The following is a 17725-nucleotide window of genomic DNA, read 5'->3' as shown; positions in this document are numbered from 1 at the left end:
ACAATACTATCATTAGGAATATTTGGTGACTAAATGGGCAACTGTACCCAAACAATGAATCAGTGTAAGTTTGAGAATAAAGTCCCTGGGGCTCTGTCATTGGCTCACTAGTTCACCATTTTTTGTCAATGAATGTACTTATCCTTTCATATTTATCTAAGTGCTACTATATTCTAGGTGCTTATATATCTTGAAGGCATTGTAATCCTATTTTCAGAAGACATGAGTAGGGTGGGATACTGAATAATTTGGATGGCAATCAGGATTCACAAAGACTTAAACAGACTTGAATGATGAGCCTAATTCATGGAATTTGATAAGGAAAAACACAAACCTGTCACATGGTTTCCAACACTCAAGTGTGAAGAAGGCTTAAGGGTTTAGGTTGACTTTAAGTGGAAGAGAAGGTAACAGTAGAGTGGGAACTGCCAAAACCCAGGGCTAGCATGTGGGAAGTTTTTCGCGATGTATTGCCAGATGAGAAAAGCAGACAGCACAGAAACCTCTGTGTGCGGGAATCCACACAGGAAGTGCATACATCCAAGTGGGCATGGTAGCCACCTTTGGTTGTTGGATGACAGAGAGGTGACTTGAATTTTGCCTTTCTGTCTTTTTGTGTTTCACAGGTTTCAGTATTGAGGATATATTGTTTTTGCTTGCCCTTTAAAAAAATTATTTCTGTTTCATTTTAAAAAGGTGACAGGGGATTGTAGCCACTATTAAGAACCTAGGCTTTTATTAACAGAATTGGAGGTGGGAAAGGAGGATTGTGGTTACTCTCCCTCATTCATCAGAGCTCACATTCTCTGTCCAGCCAGCTGCCCCTCCCTGGCGGTCAGCATTATTAATAAGCCCCCACTTCCCCACCAGGGCCAGCACCCTGCCTATGGTTAGGGCATTCTCTAGCTTGAGAAGTAATGGATTTGCTCACACCTGTTCCTTGGTGCCCTTATTGTTTGTTTTCCCCAAAGGTTTGGATTCATTTTCCGTGGAAAGAATGTTAATAATAACAGCGCACATTTATTGAGCATTTATTATGTGTGCCAGACATTGTGCTAAATGCTTTACATGGGCCATCACTTTTACATCTTGGACGAGCCCTGTGAGAGGTGGTATTGATTTTTATTCCCACTTCACAGCTGAGGAAAGCAAGGCACAGAGAGTTTATGTTGCTTTAGGTTGTAGAGCCAGGATTTGAACCTGGCAGTCTTGGTCTAGAGCCCAGCTCCTGGTCACTAGGTTGAGCTGCCTCCTGTTCTGAGGGTCATCTAGTTGAGAGCCTGTGGTGCAATCCAGGGGCTCGGGCCTCTGCTCTTCTTCCAGGGTTCTGTCACTACTAACCCAGCTTTTGCGTTGGTTTTTATTTCTTTCCAGCATCCAAAACCTTTTATTTCTTTTTGCCTTCTTTCTTGGGTTATTTCTTTAATCCTTTCCCAAGAGCCTTTCATCCTCTCAAATAAACAAAATGTTTAAAGGTTTTTTAAGCCCTTTCGCCCTGTTCTCCAGCAGAAAGATCCGCTTCCGTTATAATGTCTTATAGTTCTGTCCTTTTGACATTGCATATAGGTCATCAAAAGTTCACATAGTTTTTCCAGATAATTTCTGAGCTTTTCTGTATCTTTAGCTCTGCCTCTTCCTGCAAAAGAATCATCTCAATACTACTTCATAGCTTCAAATCAGAAAAGTTAAAAGTGTGTAGTCTATAGTTTAACTTAGTAATCCGCACATGAAACCTATATGTTCATGTTGACTAATGTCACCCCAATAAAATTTAATTTAAAAAAAACAACAATACCAGATTTTTTTAAAAAGTATATAGTCTTATCTCAAGGACCAAACTCAAAGGTAAAAAAATAAATTTTAGTCTTTGGCACCTGCATTTGCAGAGATCATTTTCAAATCACATTCCAACATCAGAATTCTCTTAGGAATCAAGGCACTGGTTGCCATGAGCACAAAATCTCTTGGCAGGTCCATTTAACTCACTCCACTTAAATAATTTTAAGCCCAGATTTTATTTGGCTAGCTATCCCTGTTCCCAGTCACCAGTTGCCAACAGCAAGTCTTAAGAATTGTTAGTAGACAGCTTCAGTATTATTTACTAATACTCCCAAACCCACAAATACTCCCCAAAGCCAAGGGGGGTCCCCACCACATTATGTCATGCCTCTCTGATCATGTAAGTTCCTTATCCTGGCCAGCTCTGCTTGGTATTGCTCATGGGAACCCTCTGTCCTTCAGGGTTTGTAGCATTTACAGCGCCTTTGCAGCACCTACTATGTGCCAGAACTGCTCTGTGTGAGACTGAGAATAAAGTGCAGCCTCTGCTGTCCTTAAATATCTACACATCCCATATGCCTTGGAAATAGGTGGATATTCTTCAAATAGGAAGATTCTCCCCAGAAGGCACTTCCTTCATGGCCTTACGGTGTTTTTCATTAGAAGCACCGCTGGCATTTTGAGCAGCACATATTTTTCCTAGTACAGGGCTCTTTCTTGCATCCGTAGACTTGCAGCAGCCTTGGCCTCCACCTATTAAATGTCAGTAACCCCCACCCCCATTAGCATGACAGTGGAAAGCATACCCACACACTCCCCACACACACCCCCCAGAGAGGGATAGTGGCATCCCTGGCAGGTAGCTCAGGTTGTGTTGGGATTGGGTGGAGGAGGCTGGGGAATGTACAGCTGTCATGTTCCTCCGCCGCATCCCACCCTGTGACATCATCCCACCCTGTGACATCATCTCACCCTGTGACATCACATCCTTCTCGGGGAACCTTGAGCCTGAGAGCATCTCTGTATGGACAGTGCAGCAGCCTGCTGAGCAAGTGTTGCTTTGCTCAGGGCCAGTGGTGCAGTTTACGTATTACATCCAGGTTCCTTAGAACCAACGTCCATTTGATGGACCAGATATTAAAGCGAAAGGAGAAGCCTAGCCCGTCGGTGTGTATCGGCTAGAAGCAGTGGTTCTCAGCCTTCCTAATGCCGCGACCCTTTAATACAGTTCCTCATGTGGTGACCCCCAACCATAACATTATTTTCGTTGCTACTTCATAACTGTAATGTTGCTACTGTTATGAATCGTAATGTAAACATCTGATATGCAGGATGTATTTTCATTGTTCGCGACCCACAGGTTGAGAACCGCTGGTAGAGGTTGAGGTGTTCTCAAGAAGGCAGTCCTGGCAAGAAACACTTAGCCCTGCAGTGCCACAGTGTAACACAGAAAGTAAGGTGAAGTTCCACATGACTAGGCTAATGAGAATGTGGTTGTGAGAAATACCATGGTGTTGCCTATAGCTGCATGTGTACTAACGGCAAAATACAGCATAGTTCACTCTGAATCTTTGAATTTGAATCACATGTTAAACACTCCCACAGTTAACTTGCTTGTCCCTATATACTTCATTCTAGTAATGATATAAAACTATTTGAAGTTATTTACATGGAATATGTACAATATTATGTTTTAATATTAAGCAAAGAATAAACACTAAGAGGATAATAGAATAAAACCCAAATTTTAGAAGAATAGTTGAATGACTCTCACAAATTTGGTAGGAGTAGAAACTGTATGACTAGTAAACTAGAATGAATTGCGGTTCCAGAAAATAGGGTGGAATTTTGGAATTGAGGTTCCAGAAAGTGGGATAGAATTTTGGGTAAGAAAGGAAGCTATAAGGTGCCATAGAGAGGCATGTGTAGCTATATAATCCCAGGCAAAGCCCACGTGAGCGCGCACCTGGCCGCCTCTGTGTCAGTCATTCTGGCACTTGCATACTGCAAACCCCAAAGGCGTGGGCCTTAGTTGGGAGATCCCATGGCCCAGTAACACCAGTAACTCAAAGCCAGTACGTTTCTCGTTTCTCATGAGCTTACCACATTGCCTTGCGCAGCTGAGCACGCCTGCCCCCAGCCAGCGTCGCACTATAAACATTCCTGCCTCTGCGGAGAGCTTCTACTCGCTTGAGAAACTTCCCTTTGTGATTCGGAGGCTGGGTTCATGTGACTGATGAGATTCACTGTAAAAGTTTATGATGATGCAGCCTGTTCAGGGTGTGCAGTTGGTGAATAAACCTCCTCTTATCCCACGACCCTTATTTGATCTTCTGTTGCTGACTGTCCTACCTGCATCCATGAATTTCTTTGTATACACACACCTGAGAATCTGTCGCTGTTCATCTCCAAATAAGGGGCCTCGTTACAGACTCTGATGTCTGATATATAATGAGAAGACATTAAAGCAAATTTCTCTTTGGAATATTTGTTATTAAAGCAGTTTTTTAGAAATAAAACCAATCTAACTAGCTGGTGAGATGAATTCTGATATAAGCTACATGGTTACATAAATCCTTTAATATCTAATCCCTGAGTCTAGATTGCTACCCGTGGCTAGAAACTTGCAAGCCAGGAGTGGAAGCAGAGGAACAATTGATGAATTTTCTGACCATTGGTCCAGTTATCATAAATAATAGTTTCATTCCAGATTCAAATACCTGCCCCAGTTTGTATGGAAATCTCTAGGGTATTCGTCCAGGCAGTTCCTGCTGTTTCATCTGTCTCTTCCCTTCTGTTTGTTTGTTCATTGGATCAGCCCACTCTGCCCGAACCTTGTCTTCATTTACACCTGGATTCCTTTCTCCTTTGCCCCTCCTTCCACTCAGAGCTCACCTCGTTTCCCTAGCCATTCAGTCACTTCTTGCAAGTGTTATCCTTCAGTAAGCTTCCCTCTTCCCTCCTAATGAAAGAGTTAACAGGTTTCTCTGGCCCCACTTTTCCTAACCCTGTAACCCGTTTGACTCTCCTCAGCACTTCACTTTGCAAATAATGTTAACATTTTATTCATGTATTTAAGAACATATTGTATTCAGTCATTGGTGGCCACATTTCGACATACCTCCAGAAGCCCCTTGGGAAAGATCATGTCTTTTTCACTGTATAGCACTTCACACATTGAGGCATTTCAGGAGGGATTACTGAAGATCAAATGTCATACTCGAAAAAATTACTAAATAAGCTCTGAGGTTTTTGGTCCTGTTCTCCAAGAAGATTAGCTGAAAGTATGTAATCGTGCAACTGAACTGTGGAGCCAAACTGTGGGAGGAGATGATCAAGGGATGTGACACATAGGAAGTGAGATTATGTGAGTAGAAAACCTTTCATCCACGGACTTCAGAATACATTACACAGACTCTCTCTGAACTAGGTACTTGGAAAGCTCTTTGAAAGCAGGGAAATCCAAGCAGAGACCTGAAATGACCAAGATACGAGTGAGGGAGGTCAGGAAGGGGGCATGGACTTCTGGCTCAGCTGGCATCCACTTTACTCCTCACCACAGGTCTCTGTCGGGGCCATTAGGACCCAGGCTGTACCTAACTAGGCAGCATATAGGTTAGAACCAGGGAGGTCTGCACCTCACCTCAGTGTTGCTGCATCTCTGCCATTGAAATGATCATTAATGCAGGGACATTTATAAAGGAAAGAATCACGTGATGATTTAAATCACTCTGCATGAAGGAGATTTTGTGTGTTGAATCTTTAAACTAGGTACTATTTCATTTCTGTAAGCAGGGTTTGGGGTAAGGTTGTTCAATATGAGATTTTTAATGTTTCTTCTAGGTACAATATTCTGGTCACTGTACCTTAAAAAGGAAAAAAAAAATCAGGATAGTTAAAGAAGTTTCAGAGAATAACTAAAAGTATTAAGGAGATGGAAGGACTGCTAAATGAGACTGTTCTAAAATATATGGGGACCTTTAAAAAAAATTGTGGTAAAATATGCATAACATAAAATTTACCACTCTTTAAAAAATTTATTGAATTTATTGGGGTGACATTGATTAATAAAAGTATATAGGTTTCAGGTGTGCATTCTATAACACATCATCTGTGTATTGTATTGTGTGTTCACCACGCCAAGTCAGGTTTCCCTCCAAGACCATTTATCCCCGCTTTACCCTTTCCTATTCCCCCACCCCCTTTCCTTCTGGCAGTTGTCTGTGTTATGAGTTTTTCTGTTTGTTTGCTGAATCCCTTCACCTTTTTCACCGGCCCCCCCACCCCCCTCCCCACTCAGTCTGTCAGTCTGTCCTCTGTATCTGTGAGTCTGTTTCTATTTTGTTTGTTAGTTTATTTTGTTCATTAGATTCCACATATTAAGTGAAGTCATCTGGTACTTGACTTTCTCCAACTGGCTTATTTCTCTAAGCATAATACTCTCCAGGTCCATCCATGCTAATCTTTATTATTTTCTTTCTTCTACTCATTTCAGACTTTGTTTGTTGTTCTTTTAAGTTCCTTTGAGTGTAAAGTTAGATTGTTTGAGATTTTTCTTGTTTCTTGAGATAGGCCTGTAATGCTCTGAATTTCCCTCCTAAGACTGTTTTCGCTGTGCCCCATTGACTTGGGATTGTCATGTTCTCATTTCCAGTTTTTTCAAGCTATCTTTTGATTTCTTCCTTGATCTCATTGTTAACCTATTCATTGTTTATTAACATGTTATTTAGCCTCCATGTGTTTATCGATTTTTTTTTCTTATGATTGATTTCTAGTTTCATATCATTATGTTCAGAGATGTTGTCTGAAGCTGGCCACTGGGTGTATTTGTTCTGAGGCCTCTTGGAAGGGACTCTGGTGCAGGCCAACATCAGACGCTGCTTGTGACTGGTTCTTGGCAACCTGTTTGGAGCTACAAAGCAATACAGTTTCTGCCTGCCTCTGCAGGGCCTGGGCGCATGCGGAATGAGATTTTGTGCTGAGCCTCTAAGAGAGTGCCTGTGTCTCTAGCAGACTGCCATCTCTCCCTGGCAGACAGAATCCCTGCTGATTCTCACAGCCAGGTGTTATGTGGGGGCCTCTTCCCGGCTCCAGTGCTCTGGGCTGGTGCCCATGCTTCTCAGGGATAACCTTTCAGCTGAGATATCCCTTTGAAATCTCATTTGCCACCCATGGGAGCAGGGCCAGCCCTTTTCATGTGTCCGCCCTTCCTACCAGACTTGATGTGGCTTCTTCTGTAAATCCTTGGTTGTAAGACTTGTCTTCAGCTAGTCTTCAGTTGGTTATTCAGGCTGTTTGCTTTATGTTTTAGCTGTAATTCCAGTTTGATTCTGGGAGGAGGTGAGTGTGACATCCACCTATTCGATTGCCATCTTGGATCTCCTAAAATTTACCATTATTAAGTGTACAGTTCAGTGGCATACAGTACATTCCCAGTGTTGTGTAACCGTGACTACCATCTATCTCCAGAACTTTCTCATCACCCCAAACTAAAACCCAGGATCCATTAAACAATAACTCCTCATTTCCCTGTCTCTCCAGCCCCAGACAACCACCATTCTACTTTCTATCTCTCAATTTTACTATTTTAAGTACCTCATATAAGTGAAATCCCTTACATAACTGATGTATTTCCCTCAGCGTGTCTTCAGAGTCCATCCCTGTTGTGGCATGTGTCGGAAATTCCTTCCCTTTTAAGGCTGAATAATATTCTGTTGTATGTATAGCTCACATTTTGTGTCCATTCCTCTGCTGATGGGCAGTTGGGTTGCTTTCACCTTTTGGCTCTTGTGAATAATGCTGCTACGTTCAAGTATCTGAGAGCCTCCTTTCAATTCTGTTGGATATATGCCTGGGAATGGACTTGCTGGGTCATACGGAATTTTTGTTTTAAGCTTCTTGAGGAACCACCAGAGTGCTTCCACAGCAGTCATACCGTTTCACATTCCCACCAGCTGTGCACGAGGGTTCCACTTTCTCCACATGTTTGCCAACACTTTTTATTTTCCATTTGTCTTGTTTTGTCTTGTTTTGTTTTAAATGATGGCCATCCTGATGGGTGTTATGTGGTATAAATGGGGATTTTTCTACCTGGAAGAAATTAGAGGAGATATGTAGGAGCCTGTAGCTGTGAAGACTTTGACTCAGATGTATACAGATGAGGCACCAGAATCTAAATTTTAGAATTTGGACAAGTAAGATAGTGTTTAACAAATAGCATAGCATGGGTACTAAACAATCCGAAAGGCCACAGGCCCTTTACCTTCCTCCTCTTTTCAGGCTACGTGTCAGCTTGGATGAGGAAGACGCTGTGAGGTAAGTTTACAATAATAACAAATATATCTTCTCACACTAGTTATTTCATCCTACGATGAGAATATAAGCCCAAGTATATGTGAACACTTGTTTAAAAGATTTAGATAGTTCACAATTGGATGGTTTAAAAAACCAAGAATTCTGTATAATTCACCCCGATACTTTTAAAGTTGATATTAGAGAAGATGATTGTGCCTCCATTCCTACCTTAGCCTACTATCCTACATTCGAAACTCTCTGGGCTCCTCTTAGGGGACCTTGTGGCAGTCACAGGGAGGTGAAATTACTATTTTAATTAATTAACATTCAACAGATATTTACTGAATATTGACCATGTGCCAAGCCTTATAAGAGCTACGAATAGCCTGGCCAGCATGGCTCAGTGGTTGAGCGTTGACCTATAAACCAGGAGGTCACGGTTCAATTTCCAGTCAGGGCACATGCTCAGGTTACAGGCTTGATCTCCTGTGTGGGGCGTGCGGGAGGCAGCTGATCAAAGATTCTCTTACATCATTGATGTTTCTATCTCTCGCTCGCTCTCTCTCTCCCTTCCTCTCTGAAATCAGTGAAAAAATATTTTTTAAAAACAATGAATAGAAAGGAGAGCAGAGTAGACCCTGTCTTTATGTTCATGGAGCTGCATTTTAGTGGGTGATTCAGATCAATTATCACGCAAATAGGTTTGTAATTCAAACTGTGTTTAGTTCTATAAAGGAAAAATACCTGAGATATTTCTCTCCTTTAGTTTGTTCACACAACCACCCTAAGAAATCTGCTTTCTTTTCCCTTTAGGGGCCTCCAAACAGGTGGCTTTGCCTGGGAGGGAGAGGTAGAAAACAACGCGTATAGCAAGGCTACAGGGGTAGTCCCCCAGCACAAGTATCACCCCACAGCTGGCAGTTACCAGCTCCATTTTGCCCTGCAGCAACTTGAACAACAAAAACTTCAGTCCCGGCAGCTTCTGGACCAGAGTCGAGCCCGTCACCAGGTAATTCAAGATTTTTCCAAGTGCTAATATCTTCCTTCTATTGGTAAAAAAAATAATAATAATAAGGTCAGTGGGAAAATGTAGGAATACAGTTTACCAAAGGTTTACCAACACCACCATGGCTTGGATGGTTTCTGGGGAATCTACTCTCAGGCAAGAAATGTTCTGAAGCCATAGCTTTGGCTTTGCTGTAAAGTGATGCCGAACCACTTTTGACATTCTTTCTTTCATTTGAATGTTTCCCCATAAAAGTCTCTAGTGTAGTAGTTACCCTTCCTATTATATGATCTTAGTTTAGTAACTTCCCAAAAGGATCTAATTCTCAAGTACCTAGAAGCTAGCATTTTTATTAATTTTTTTTTAAGTGTACTCTGTCTTTGCCTTCATAGACGTGGCCCATATAAATACATGTTAATCCTTCATGACCTATCAAGATTTTCAATAAATCACTTTGAAGTTCTTGTACGAAATGGTCATAACTTAAGTTGTTGGTCTTCTGGTTTGATAGTTTGTACTCAAAACAGTGTAAACAAAAATATAAAATGTACTCCAAAATCCTTGCTGTCATGGAGCTTACGCTCCACTGAAATATTGATTCCCTATTCACTGTCTATAAAATGACAGAAACTCCTTTTGAATATATGTGTGAGGGAGCTATCTGAGTATTTTACACTTGTGTATCAGTATGGCCCCTATTACAGAGAAAGGATGACTTCACAAAAAAGTCAGGCCATGAAAAGGTAAACGTTTCTTTATGATTCAGGATTATCATTAGACTCAGTTACCATGTTCTATTGGGCTGAATGAGTATTGATTCTATGAGCTTCCCTGATATTTGGTTATCTGGAGAAATGTCTTCTATCAGCTTAATTTTTTGTCATTTTTATAAAAATGTAGTGTGCATTATTACTTTGTGCAAAATTAAAATTCACTCTATGGCTAAGGCAATGTTTACCAAAGTTTTTCTTCTAAATAAAACAATTGTCATTATGCTCTCTATCATTACTTATCTTTTCAACTACTGTCCCAGTTCAAACATATTTTCTTATTTCAGTATCATTCACCACTTGATTATCTGTTTTAGTGTACTCTGTATATTATTACTAGAGGCCCAGTGCATAAATTCGTGCACCAGTGGGGTCCCTCTGCCTGGCCTGCAGGATAGGGCTGAAACCAGCTCTCCTATATCCCCTGAGGGGTCCCAGATTGTGAGAGGCACAGGCCAGGCCGAGGGACCCCACCGGTGCATGATCGGGGCCAGGGAGGGACACGGGTGATTGGCCAGCTGGGAAGGGACCTCAGGAGGGCTCCAGGGTGTCTAGCCCATCTCGCTCAGTCCCAATTGTCCAGACCCCAGCAGCAAGCTAACCTACCGGTCGGAGCATCTGCCCCCTGGGGGTCAATGCACATCATAACGACTGGTAGACCAGCCGACTGTCTGCCCCCTGGTGGTCAGTTCACGTCATAGCAAGCGGTTGAGTGGCCTTAGCATATTACGCTTTGATTGTTGAACGGCCAACCAGATGACCAGACACCTAGCGTATTAGGTTTTTATTATATAGGATTAATTCATTATAATTGAGAAATTCTAAGTGCAAATATTTGTGAAGTAGCTCATTAGGTCATTTTTCTAGAGAAATATTCACACTTTTCATCTGGGAAATATGTAATGTAGCATCTCATTTTGATCACTACACTGCCCTTTGTCTGGTAGAAATGTTCTTTTCTAGAAAGTCTAAGGGATAGAGAAGCCATTTAAGCCAGTTTGCATTTTCACAATTGCAGATATAAATGTATCTTTGATATTTTTTTAATGTTTAAATTTTTAAGAACTCCTTAAACTTCTAAAGCCCAACATCATTCACAGTACTAGAGAATACCAACTGAATCGGATACTAGATAGTGGAGGTGTCATACGTAGCCTTATTTCTCATATGTGAATATAATTTTATAATCCATGGCCTGACATATCTAGACACTTGGCCTCTTGTAATTTTTAATGCTTCCATACCTTGAAATGGTGGGTGATTTAAAAAAACAAGGAGGTGCTTGCAGGGCATTGAAGTTTTGAAGAAAGAGACAGTTTTGCTAATGTTCACTTTTAGAAACTGCTTCATTTATAAGTCCTCATTCTTTTGATTAGCTTCCAGCAACTCACATTCCTTTGAAAATTCAGAGTATTACTATTCTTCTGTGGATTTTTTTTTTTTCACTGAGGATTATGCTGGTTTAGTTTCACTGAACTATGAAGTATATGGAAAATACGTTTTTTTGAATCTGTCAGAATCATCTATCTTAGGGAGGACTCAGAACTCCCAAGAAGGGAGTTAGCTCGTGTCTGTCTCCTGGAGAGGGAACAGAAGATCATTCATCACAGCTTTATATATGTCTATACCATCATTTTTTGTCTTCCCTGGTTCTTCTAACCCGTAGTTTTATTTAGATAAAAACGAGGAAGAGGAAAGTTCTGGGGCTGTGGGGGAGCTAACGAGACTAAATTTGATTAGCTTGAAGAGTTTAAAACTGATAAAATAGCAAATAAGGTATTAAATGTTCTAACATTAAGGATGTTTAGTAACTTAGGGCGCTGTATTTCAGAGGACAAGAATCACTTCACAAGAGGAACAAACCCGACGAGATTTTAAACCTGTTTTCCGCTTACCTTATGGCTGTGCTAGACCTGACTGTTATAATTACCACTGAATTGTTGATGGAAGCATAGCTTGCATCCTCAATATGTCCTGTATTTCTGTCCTTGATTAAGCTTTAGAATAGAGATGGTTTCTCTGATGAACTTCTTATGCTTTGGATTTATTTTACTTGAGAGGTAGTCATTGATAAAACTAACAATTTGGTTTAAGAGCAGTGGATAGATTTGAAATCTGATTTACCTAGCATTCGTTCACAAGATAGACCGGTTAATAGAATAGGACATTAAAGGATTCTTTATATTTGTTACATTATCCTACATAATAAAAGGCTAATATGCAAATTGACTGAACGGTGGAATGACCAGTCACTATGACACACACTGACCATCAGGGGGCAGACGCTCACTGCAGGAGCTGTCCCCAGGTGGTCAGTGTGATCCCACAGGGGGAATGCTGTTCAGCCAGAAGCTGGGCTCATGGCTGGCAAGCGCAGCGGCAGTGGCAGTGCTAAGGATGTTCTGACTGAGGCCTAAGCCATCAGTCAGACATCCCCTGAGGGCTCCTGGACTGCCAGAGGGCACAGGCCAGGCTGAGGGCCTCCCCCACACCTAGTGCACTAATTTCGTGCACCGGGCCTCCAGTATTATATTATACTAGGGGCCCGGTGCACGAAATTCGTGCACTGGGTGTGGGGGCGGCGGGGAGAGTGTCCCTCAGCCCAGCCTGCCCCCTCTCACATACTGGGAGCCCTCAGGCGTTGACCCCCATCACGCCTCCGCCAGAGGTGTCAGTCTTGGACAGGGGACCCCCACCTCTCCCCGATCACTGGCTCTGGCCCCCGCCCAGGCCTGAGGCCTCTGGCCCAGGAATCATGCCTGGGCAGGGGACCCCCATCTCCCTCTGATCGCTTGCTCCACCCCCCGCCCAAGCCTGACGCCTCTGACCCAGGCTTCAGGCCTGGGCAAGGGGACCATCATATCCCCCCAATCCCCGGCTCCGCCCCCCACCCAGGCCTGATGCCTCAGCCAGAGGAGTTGACCCTCATCACCCTCCGATCACCAATCACCGGATCGGCCCCTTGACCAGGCCTGAGGCCTCCGGCAGAGGTGTCAGGCCTGGGCAGTGGGGACCTGCAGTGGCAGCGGGGGGCGCCGCGATGGTGGGCTTCGCTTTAGGCCCAGGCAAGGGACCCCTAGCTCCTGGGACTGCCAGCTTCGACCGTGCCCAGCTCCCATCACTGGCTCCACCCCTACTTCCTGCTATCACTGGCCAGGGCGGCAAAGGCGCCTGATTCTCCGATCATGGCTGGGGGGCAGGGCAAAGGCGGCCCCCAGCTCTTAGCTCCCCCCTGGGTTTCCGATCACTGTCAGTGGCAGGGGGCTTCTTCCTGCTTTCCCTTTCGCCTCCCTGCATTGTGCCTACATATGCAAATTAGCCGCCATCTTGTTGGCAGTTAATTTGCATATAGCCCTGATTAGCCAATGAAAAAGGTATCGCCGTACACCAATTACCATTTTTCTCTTTTATTAGTGTAGATTATATTATATTATATTATATTATCTTTAATATATTTATCATATATTATATTAGCATGTATATCATGTTACTATATGTTAATTATGTACATGGACAGTGGTTTTCATACTGATCTCCTAAAAAATGTTTTGGGAAGATCTTGCAGCCTTTCTTTTTTCTTTTTTTTTTCAAATGGAGTATTTTATTAACATATTACTTGTCTTTTTAACATATACACACACACTAACACTGACTGGTCTGCGTAAACAAGAGTGTCTAAATATTCTAATGGAAAATGAAAAATTTAAAAATATATTAATTTTTCATTGTTATACACAATTTCATCCACATCAGTTACAAAGCTATTACTGATTCTGTCCACGGAAGCAGAATGGTTTTGGAAGAGGAAACTTGTGGGTAAGTTCATCAGTGAAACATAACTGAGATCTCAACATGAGAAAGCTGACAAAACATGAGTTTTTGCTATGAAATTTTTCTTTGCAAAATATGCAGAAAAGTCTATCAATGGCCAGTAAATAAGAGAAGGTGGTGAACTTTTGTAGTCAATTCTCACAGTATTGTGCAAGGGTATCAAGAAAGCTGTTCAGTCCTTCTCTGGGACCAGTTTCAGAACTTTTCCAATTGCAATGGTCTTACCCTCATCTCTTAAAGTAAAACGACCCATCTGAGGAAAATCCTTGAATGTCTCAAGGCAGGTAGTTCCTGCTGTCCTTAAACGGGCAGTGCACACTCGACCTTGTTTCACGAAGCAGGGCCATGTCTTACTTTTTTCTCCAGATTTTTTGTTTACCAAGGAGATTAAGGCTGTTATCTCAACTTCCTCAATGCAAGTATGAATGTGCAGCACCGCATTATAACCCGGACAGATGATGGACTTGTGCTCAGTAATCACTATCTGAACATCAAATGTGCGTCCAGAATGGCAAAGATTATTAGGGTCACAAAGTATAAATCCTGGAAGAATCTCTTCTTCATTTCCCTTCAGTCTGATTTTAAGATTTTCACCTGGGGCTACATAATCAGTTTCAGCATCATCAGAAAGTGTTCCAGGAACTTCCACATTTTGCCTGTTTGGCATCATCACAGGCTGCTGGCCTTTAAAAATGGATCCTGATTCCAGCTTGCCCAGGACCACAGTACCCATATCCTTGTACTTATCCACAATTGGCAGTCTAATTGGTCCATCAATTGATCTGTTGAAGTTTGGCATGTTATCCAAATACGGAATAAATGGTAATTCAGTGTACCAGGGGCAGAAATCTGATTGCTCTTTAATATCTGCCCCAGTTAGCCCTGAACAGGGCATAAAATGAATGTCTTTTTTTGGACTGAAGCCGACTTTTTTCAAAAAGGGCACCAGTTTTTCTTTACATTTTTCATATCTCTTGCTGCTCCAATTTACTGTGGGATCATCCATCTTATTAATAAGCACTACTAAATGCATTACACCTGCTGTCTTTGCCAACATAGCATGTTCTCTTGTCTGTCCACCTTTTTCAAAGCCAGTTTCAAACTCCCCTTTCCTGGCAGAAATGACCAGTACTGCCAAATCAGCTTGAGAAGCACCACCAATCATTTTGGGGACAAAACTCTTATGGCCAGGGGCATCTAGAATTGTGAAATGTTTCTTTTCCGTTTCAAAATAGGCACGACCCACCTCTACTGTTTTACCCTTGTCTCGTTCTTCTTGATTTGTATCTAAGGCCCAGGACAAATACCAAGTTTCTCTGTTTTTTTCTTTAGCTTCTCTTTCATATTTCTCAAGTGTCCTTTTGTCAACCATTCCTGTCAAAAACATTATCTGTCCTCCAATGGTTGACTTGCCAGCATCTACGTGCCCAGTGAATACAACATTTGCGTGTTCTTTTTTAGGAGCACCTGAGGGTAGGACCACAGGTTTAGATGTTCTCATTTCCTCTTTCTCCATCACTTCCTGGCCTCTTTCTTCTGGGGGCCCTGCATCTCCCAATGACCAGTGCCCTGGCTCGGCTTCACTCATTTCTTTATTGTGCTCCCATGACTCCTCTAGAACCATCTCCACCTCTCCATTTCCTGTAACAGGTTCAGAAAGTTCCATGGTGACGGCTGGATCGGAGCCTTCACACAACACTCTCTGCTCCTCTTTGGCATGTTCCACAGGCACCCCCAGCCCCAGCCTTTTACCTTCAGGTTTGCCCGCGCCGGGGCAGGTCTCCTCAGTGCTGGTGGTGTCCGCAGGGCGGGTCTGCGGCTAGGCCGGGCCCGCAGGAAGGACGGCAGGAACTCCGCGGCGTGTATGTGTACGTTAGGCACAAAGGGTTTGGCACTGATGTTCAGGTGAAGGCTGACCGCCGGGCTGAGGTGCTCACGCTGGGCCTCGGCCACCGCTGCTGGAGAGGCTGGGTCCCCGCTAGGGGCTGAACCCACTGCCTCCATGTCCACCTGGTCCCAGCAATCGGGTGCTGAGTCGCTGCTGCTGCTGCTGCTACCACCCATATCCATCATCGGAGGACCTGATGGGTGGCGGGGAGGGAGCAGGGTCAGTAGGACAGAAAGAGCGGGCTATGCAGACGGGTAAGGCAGCAAGAGCGTGGGGCCAAGGGGTAGCCACACGCACCTGAGTGGCAGCGCGGAGACAGTGAAGTACCCACACTGCATTCGCAGCTGCGGCAGCAGCAGCCTCTTGCAGCAGCCTCTTGCAGCCTTTCTTGCATTACTTGCAGAGGAAGTTCTCCATCCTTTTCTGCAGATAGGTAGCCAGTTTACTGAAGGTATTAATTTCAAGAAGGCCCACTCTGATTCAGGATGAATTTGGAAATGAGCATCTCCAAACATTCATGTGGAGTTGGTTTTGATCTCCTATCTGTCTAGCATTTCATTCATTAATCTAGAAATTTTTGTTCACTGAATCTACCCCTACTAAAAACTGGTTCTATAACATGGGCGTGGGAGAGGAAAGTCACCCAGAGCCCTTGGCAAAGGTTTCCAGGGACAGAGGTACAAAGACATAGGTGGGATTCAGTCCATTTGATAGAGAACGTGATAAAAGACAAAATGGAAACTATGAGCTTTTACACATTGATGAGTAAAACCAGCAGTTTTGGTTAGGGTTGTTTTTGTTTTGTTTTGTTTTTCAAGACATCCCAAATCAGAGCAGAGTTCAGCAAACTTACTCTGCAAATGGTCATATAGTATTTTAGACCTTTCAGGCTATAGATAGGGTCTCTGTGGCAACTACTCAACTTTGTTATGGGAGAATGAAAACAGCCATAGATAACATGTAAATGAATGATTGTGGCTGTTTTCCAATAAAACTTTATTTACAAAAACAGGCAGCAAGCTGGATTTGGCCTGCAGCCCTAGTTTGTAGACCCCTGGTTTTGAGCCATAGAACCCCTTGGAGGGCCTATTGCGGTGACCAGTAGCTTCCCCAACCCCATTTATGATTCAGTAGATTTGGGATGGGGCTCACTTACTTCCGTGTCTAAGTTTCCAGGTGACATTAAAGCTGCTCTTCTGGGTATCACACGTTGAGAAACATTGGACTAGAGGGAAAGAGATTACAAATGTTCCCCTTCGTTATTTGTTTTCTGTCCTTTGGAAGGGAGACTGAATATGTTAAATCTTAATGTTGCCCTTATAAAATTTTCAGCAATCAGTTTTTATCGGAACTTTGTTTCTATCTTCTCACTCCAAACTTGAAAACCTCCTTGCTCATTCTTCTTATCAGGTACAATGTGCTCAGCAACCACTGCTCCCAGCATTCAAGTTTCATAGGGGATAAGAGATAAGTACTGGGACACGTTCTTCCCTCTGTGTTTTAATAATAAGCACTGATGGAGGTCCAGTCACTGTTCCAGGTGCTTCACATATATTAATTCATTGAAAATGAGTGTCGGGATGGTTGGGGAAGGTGCAGAATCTTGATAGTCTAGGGATGGGAAAATGACTGGTGCGGGCTGATGTGTCCCTGTGTGTGTCTCCTCTCTCCTTTCCCTCTGTTTCTCACTTCCTTCTCAGACTGGCTTCCTGCCCCTGAAGGAACAGGTTAAAAACTTTTCTTTCAGCCGAGTCGTGGGACTTTCTTCAGCAACGGTTGACTTGGTGACATCAGCATGAGTAGCCCTCCATGCTGGGGTCTGTGAGGAGGGCTTCGCAGGCTGTGAGGCCCGACTGACCTGATTCTAATTGCCGACATTGAGCTGATGTTATTCTTGGCCCGGGACAGAGCGATTACTCAGTAGTTTCTGTTAAAGTGATCCTTTGTTAAACTTCTGCTCCCAGCCCCCTCTCCTTCCCTCCCACTCTCTTCTCGGCCTCATCCAGACCGAGAAAAGGCCCCAAAACAGAAAAATTAAGGACATTTTGATGGCCGAGGCAGAACTGCTGAAATTTCTTTTAACGACAAAGTTGGAGAGGGGGATTTTAATGTTTTACTGGTTCCCAAAGCCCTTCCATTTGAGGTAGATTTACTTTT

General features: G+C 43.2%; 2 protein-coding genes across 2 annotated transcripts in view; one reads left to right on the top strand and one right to left on the bottom strand.

Moving 5' to 3' along the window:
• Positions 1-17725, top strand: part of TTLL5 (tubulin tyrosine ligase like 5) — a 256896-nt gene that overhangs the window by 174711 nt on the left and 64460 nt on the right. The window contains exons 31-32 of the mRNA XM_081104716.1: positions 8059-8094; positions 8887-9082. Coding sequence (XP_080960842.1) covers positions 8059-8094; positions 8887-9082 — 232 coding nt within the window. The remainder of the gene's footprint in view (positions 1-8058; positions 8095-8886; positions 9083-17725) is intronic.
• The window catches only part of LOC308528871 (eukaryotic peptide chain release factor GTP-binding subunit ERF3A-like), a gene marked incomplete at both ends in the record, with an annotated part of 53347 nt that continues 49474 nt past the window's right edge, over positions 13853-17725 (bottom strand). The window contains 2 exon segments of the mRNA XM_081104728.1: positions 13853-15465; positions 15468-15733. Of these exon segments, the coding sequence (XP_080960854.1) occupies positions 13853-15465; positions 15468-15733 (1879 nt within the window).

Source organism: Myotis nattereri, assembly GCF_964212035.1.
Source record: "Myotis nattereri genome assembly, chromosome: 1".
NCBI lineage: Eukaryota > Metazoa > Chordata > Mammalia > Chiroptera > Vespertilionidae > Myotis > Myotis nattereri.
Note: the sequence above shows the minus strand (reverse complement) of the source record. Positions and strands in the feature narration are given on the sequence as shown.